Consider the following 5931-nt stretch of genomic DNA (forward strand, 5'->3'; position numbering starts at 1 on the left):
ATGTCAGTGAAACGTCAATGTCATGATCGCATGAAGTATGCATGCGTGAAGAGAATGAAATTGTTATGGTAACTATATAAAAGTTCACGTGTTCGAGTTGCTAATATTTCTTTTTGGTAAATACATTAATAAAAGAAATGTCGCAACCAACCGTTCCCATAAAGCCCCCTGGGAAAACATGGCGAGAAATAAACCAGGAAAGGAAAGCTTCAAAACGCCAGCGCAACGAGGAAAAGATAGTGAAGCGAGAAAAGCGTCTAGCATTGGAGAAGGAGGCCGAAGAGAAAGAACGAGAAGAGCAGGAAAAAAAGAAGAAATACGCTGAAATATCCACAATTAGCATTGCGGTGCCCGGTTCTATTATGGAAAATGCGCAGTCGGCAGAGTTGCGGACTTATCTGGCTGGCCAGATCGCAAGGGCGGCATGCGTGTTCTGCGTTGATGAAGTTATAGTTTACGACGACATCGGGGACAAGATTGACACAAAGAAGTCTAAAGTTGAAGATTTGGATGGTGTCAAAGTGGCTCGCAGGAGTTGTGTGCAACTAGCACGGATTTTGCAGTACTTGGAGTGCCCTCAATATTTGCGAAAACATTTCTTTCCACTCCATAAAGATTTGGAATTTGCTGGGTTGCTCAATCCTTTGGATGCACCACATCATTTACGGTCATCAAATGACTTTACATTCAGGTACGGTTTATCTCATAATAAAAAGAAACATGTGCATTACATTAAATAAAACAAGAGATAGATTTCCTTAACTGACTACTTGACTAGATTTGCTTTTATAATGAAATCCTTTATTATGAACAGAAATGCAAGAATTAGTTTTCCAAGTGTGTTATGTAATTAATCATTAGTGATTTTGGTTTTTCAGAGAAGGTATAACTATGAACAAACCAGTTAAACCAGGGAAAGGTTCTCAAGTCAATGTTGGATTGCTTAAAGATATCTCTGTTGATGAGTTGTTGAACCCTGGTATCCGAGTGACTGTGCGGATGCTGCCGGAAGGAGGCAAGAAGCTGAAGGGGAAAGTTGTGAGTCTCTCCACTCCGAGGGCTGAGACTGGAGTGTATTGGGGCTACACTGTGCGGATTGCACAGAATCTTAGTCAAGTGTTCTCACAAAGCCCTTATAAAGATGGGTTAGTATTCATAATATTATCAACCAAATTTGCAGTGACTATGCCTGTAAAAACCTGTATAATATTTCCTAGATCACAACTCATTAATTTTGAGGAAAATTCGGTTGTATTTCATACCATAGTGCACAAATAAAAAGGCTTAATTATAACAAAACTTTTCACATAATTAGTATGTGTAGTGAAGTAGCTAATCAATATAACTTTGTGTTTATGTTATGGGCATGATTACTCTAGAGTATTAGTTATTTTATATAAGTATTTAGGACCCATAACAAACACCTTGTTGGCCTTATACTATAATCACAGAATCAACTTTACTGACATGGTATATGGTGCATGGTTGTTTTCTTTAATTCACACTCCCAATTATTTTTATGATGTAAAATTTAGGTATCAATTACGTTTTCAGATACGACCTGACAATAGGAACATCAGACAGAGGAGAATCAATTGATAACATTCCCAGTAAGGAGCTAAAATACAACCATGCACTCATAGTATTTGGAGGACTGCATGGTATAGAGGCAGCACTAGAAAGTGATGAACAGATGCAAGTGGATGATGCCAGTTTATTATTCGACCATTACCTCAATGTCCTACCCAACCAGGGTTCCAGAACCATCAGAACGGAAGAAGCTATTTTAGTCACACTTTCAGGATTACGGAGCAAATTGCAAGCTAATAATGAACCCATGGTATTCAAAGGGGAAGGTGTTGCTACCAGTTCTATATTTCCAGCTCCAAAGGCAGAAACTACACAAACAGCTACACAAAATGATGATTTAAGTAGATTTGATTAAAAATGTATGTATTAAATATATTTTTATTGTATAACCCTTACAAAAATATCCATTTGGAAGACCTAATGTACTTTTAGTAGGAATGCATAAAATCTGACTAATGCTTCTTTGAAATAGCCTCTTGCACGGAGTTTCGTAAGAGTTCGATTGTAGCAGCTTGGTCCTGAGCACCTATCACAGCAGTACCAGACACTATCATGTTAGCTCCTGCCTGAAAAAAAAACCACTAGATATAAGCCTTTATAAGACAGGGATTATATTTATTCCTCACATGATTTTGAACTTTGAAATAAAGTGATAGGGTTCAATTTTGCATAATCCCTGACACCCTTATGTCTTATAAAGGGTTATAAATTATAAGCATTGTAGAAATCAATAACAAGTATGAAACTGACATAAGGTCAATACAGGTAAGTGTGGCTGGCTAACACATTGGGCCTGTTTACACATTCATTAGTGTTTATTGCAAATTCATACATTTGCCACTAAGTGCAAGAAGCCAATGTATGAACTCACAATAAACACTAATCAATGTGCTAACAGGCCCCACACAATATGTAGACTAGCCGAGCCACACTTACCCATATGCCACACTTATCTGTTTTAGTATCAAGTATAGTAAATACGAGTATAGCAGTAGGCCCGAATTTAGAGACCCAGCACTTGCCCCTAGAGACTTGGTATATCACTTAGAATTTGGGAAGGCCCCCTTCTCCATCTCAAAACTATTACTAGGTTGCCTTGGCCTCTAGTAGAAGACTGAATAGCAGAGTACAAGCTTAGATTAGTTTTATGATGAATATCTCCTGGCTTATACTAGTTCATTGTGTTAAATAGTCTTTAAATATTAGATTACTGCCATATATAGAAAATTGTTTTTAACCTTAGCACAGCAGTCAATGGTAGATGGTCCCACACCCCCATCCACCTCAATGTCCAATAGTGGATAGTGCTCTCTCAGATACTGCACTTTAGCCATCTGGTCCTGCATGAACTTCTGGCCCCCAAACCCAGGTTCCACAGTCATTATGAGCACCATATCTGATATGTTTATGTATTTCTCCACTTCTGCTACTGGTGTACCTGGTTTGATCGCTACTCCAACCTAGAAAATGATTAATTTAGGCATTTAGGTTACCTTAGATGAGAATGACTATATAACTTCCCATAAGCTAACTCTTTTTGTCACAGGGCCACAAAGTCATATCATATTATATCTGGGGTCTTTGGTTACAAAACAATAAATTTTTATATTGGACTTAATAACTGATGTAACATTATTCTAGAAATACCATACAAACCTCTGACAAAAAGCTGAGAGCTTCATGTGGCCTACAAGCCACAGGCCACAGGTTGAGTATATGTAGTTGTATTGGACCAATATACATAGGATAACAGAAATATAAATTTTAATTTAAACTAACTTATCACGAGCAGCATATGGGTGCACACTCAACAATGTAGCTAAAATATTTGTGAAGATTTGCTTACCTTCATGCCACTTTCTTTAATCTTTCTACAAACATCCTCTACATTTGTGACTGGCTCAATGTGGAATGTGTACTGGTTGACACCTGCATCAGCCATTGGAGCAATCCACTGCAATTTTAAAATGTGATTTTAACATTGAAATCAGAATCTTATTAGGATGAGCTTCATATTGAAGGGTGGTTTAATACATGGCTACTATACTAACTACTATTGTTATTATATAGACCGAACGTATTTAAACAATTGATACTAGAGTGAAAAAGCATTTTGAGATACTCACTTGTTCAGGATTGGACACCATCATGTGTGTTTCGAAGAACGCATTTTTTATCTTAGAACGAAGGCACTTAACTATAGGATGGCCAAATGTCAAATTGGGAACGAAATGCCCATCCATTACGTCTAAATGCAAATAATCTGCACCATTATCGAGAAGTTTTTGAGATTCTTCGTATAGTTTTGATAAATCTGCGTTTAAAATTGAAGGTCCAATTAAAGCTCTTAAATTACGTGAAGTCATGGTTTAAAGATATGTGTAAACTTATAACTTATTTATGATAATAACAGGTACCCCTAAATAAGAAAAACAATTCGAAATGCTAAAAAGAAATAGGTTATTTGTCCTTTCGGCTGGTATGACATTGACTTGACACTTGACAGGTCATTGCTGCGTTCCGTTTCGTCCAAAGATTGTACCTAAAATTGCGTTCGGAGAACAGGGGGTCTACCGCGAAAATTGAGGTTCGTCAATTGCGACATTTTTCTCTGTCACTCTAATTACGTCTAGTGAGAGTAAAAGAAAAAGATCCCCGCAATAGGGACCGTGCGCGTTGGAGGGTCTGCCATCTTGTGGCTTGAATCGGAACCATAAACATGTACATTTACACGTCACGTGTTTTCTTGTGCATAGTAGGTTCTGCCATCTTGTGGGCTACATCGGAACAATAAACGTCTCATTTACGCCTCGCGCCAAAAATCTGACGGCTCCTGTGCTGCCTCCTACAGTTCATGCACGCTCCCTATTTACGAATTTCGGTTTTCGCGAAAACCGAAATTCGCCTACACTGAGGGCCTACCGCAAACCACGTTCGACGTGTTGCCTCCCTGTCACACTTGCGTATGAATCTACAAGTGCGACAGAGAGGCAACACGTCGAACGTGGTTTGCGGTAGGCCCTCAGTGTAGTCGTCGTCAATCGAGCGAGGCGAAGATTTAAGAATACAATCAATGGAAATTTGACTAACGTAGTTTTCAAAATTAAATTGCCAACAATGGTATTCTTATAAAGCCCGACCAAAAATATATGATCATTGTCAAGAGGGCGCATTTATTCTCAAGTATAGGGTGACAGTTCAGTTTAGTATGAAAAATTTAGTTCCATTCAAATTCCGCAATATGGCGCGTGATCATATAAGGTCAGGCTTTAAAAGCTAACCTTGAGGAGGTTTAATTTGACCTGGGACTGTCTCATCTATCTCATCTCATACTATCTTTGTTTTACGCTAGTACTGGCACCCAAAAGAAAGGGATGAGTTTTTTTTGTTCCTATATATTTTCTGATACTGAACTGATAATTTGGTTTGCCAGACTATAGTTTTTATTTATGCTTGCGAAAATAACTCGAGCACGACTCATTATTGCCCTGAGTCGCTCCGTAATGGGAATACACCGTTTTCCGAAGAAACCCAAAATTGAAAGATCGTGGATTTGCCTCTTATTTAGTATGTAAGGTTTCAAAATTCAAAAATGTATTCTGCAAGTAGGCTTCAAGGCCTCTTTTACAAGTCAATACAACATCTATAGTAACAATAGTAACACAGTAGTAACATCATATAGTGACATGAAAAATACATACTGTACTCTAATAGGGTGTCCTAATTGGTCGCGCGATTGTCAATTACGACACCTATTCGAGTGCAGCTCGCCCAAATCAGCGCCTCTGGAATAATGTAGACCGTCAATCTTGTGCTGGCTGGATTAAACGTTAAATAGTGAAAACGTATTGTTTTTCTGGTAACAGTCTCCATCATAATATATATTCACTGGATGTTGAAAATGACTGGAATTAATGTAAACGATTCGATTCAGTTCAGTGCTGGATTCGATCACTGGGATGCTACTGGAATAGATGTGAAAGGGGACATTACTGTTTGTGTGTTAATATGTAATTTAGATTCATGGACTTTATAATTTCATACGCCACGTTTTACGTCAAGTATTAACGGCACCAATCATGGGACATTTAAGAGAAAATTTGGAGTATTTTTGATATTTCACCAACACCTGTAAAATTTCTACCGTTTTTGCGTTAAAGGTTGAATGTCCTATTCGTCCTTTATATGTATTTAATGAAATCTACTGCATTTGGTTTCTATATTACGAGGGTGGATTGAAAAATTGGTGGTGGTGGTGGAAAAAAAAACAGGTTTTTTAATTTATTTTATTTTTCTACATAGTCCCCGTCGAGGCGTCGAGTTGACTGCACTTGTTCCATC

The 5931-nt window shown here is 37.9% G+C and overlaps 2 protein-coding genes across 2 annotated transcripts; one reads left to right on the top strand and one right to left on the bottom strand.

The window, feature by feature from the left end:
* Positions 1–1961, top strand: LOC133520566 (putative methyltransferase C9orf114 homolog). The gene is made up of 3 exons (XM_061855069.1): positions 1–691; positions 879–1145; positions 1555–1961. The coding sequence occupies exons 1-3, from the start codon at positions 138–140 to the stop codon at positions 1943–1945; spliced, it is 1212 nt and encodes a 403-aa protein (XP_061711053.1). The 5' UTR covers positions 1–137; the 3' UTR covers positions 1946–1961.
* LOC133520567 (ribulose-phosphate 3-epimerase) lies at positions 1955–4099 on the bottom strand. Its single transcript, XM_061855070.1, has 4 exons — positions 3717–4099; positions 3437–3544; positions 2829–3050; positions 1955–2156 (listed from the first exon to the last, which is right to left on the bottom strand). Exons 1-4 carry the CDS (start codon positions 3954–3956, stop codon positions 2043–2045), a joined length of 684 nt encoding a protein of 227 aa, XP_061711054.1. The 5' UTR covers positions 3957–4099; the 3' UTR covers positions 1955–2042.
* Between the last annotated feature and the right edge of the window lie 1832 nt (positions 4100–5931).

Source organism: Cydia pomonella, chromosome 8, assembly GCF_033807575.1.
Source record: "Cydia pomonella isolate Wapato2018A chromosome 8, ilCydPomo1, whole genome shotgun sequence".
NCBI lineage: Eukaryota > Metazoa > Arthropoda > Insecta > Lepidoptera > Tortricidae > Cydia > Cydia pomonella.

What these genes read in the sequence shown, in the direction of transcription:
- LOC133520567 (XM_061855070.1), bottom strand. Translation starts at nt 3,956, where the DNA reads ATGACTTCACGTAATTTAAGAGCTTTAATTGGACCTTCAATTTTAAAC. An exon ending in TGGTGTCCAATCCTGAACAA is followed by an intron (nt 3,545 to 3,716) that starts GTGAGTATCTCA and finishes TTAAAATTGCAG; the next exon opens with TGGATTGCTCCAATGGCTGA. An exon ending in CCATTGACTGCTGTGCTAAG is followed by an intron (nt 2,157 to 2,828) that starts GTTAAAAACAAT and finishes TTTTTTTTTCAG; the next exon opens with GCAGGAGCTAACATGATAGT.
- LOC133520566 (XM_061855069.1), top strand. Translation starts at nt 138, where the DNA reads ATGTCGCAACCAACCGTTCCCATAAAGCCCCCTGGGAAAACATGGCGA. An exon ending in TCAAATGACTTTACATTCAG is followed by an intron (nt 692 to 878) that starts GTACGGTTTATC and finishes TTGGTTTTTCAG; the next exon opens with AGAAGGTATAACTATGAACA. An exon ending in CAAAGCCCTTATAAAGATGG is followed by an intron (nt 1,146 to 1,554) that starts GTTAGTATTCAT and finishes TTACGTTTTCAG; the next exon opens with ATACGACCTGACAATAGGAA.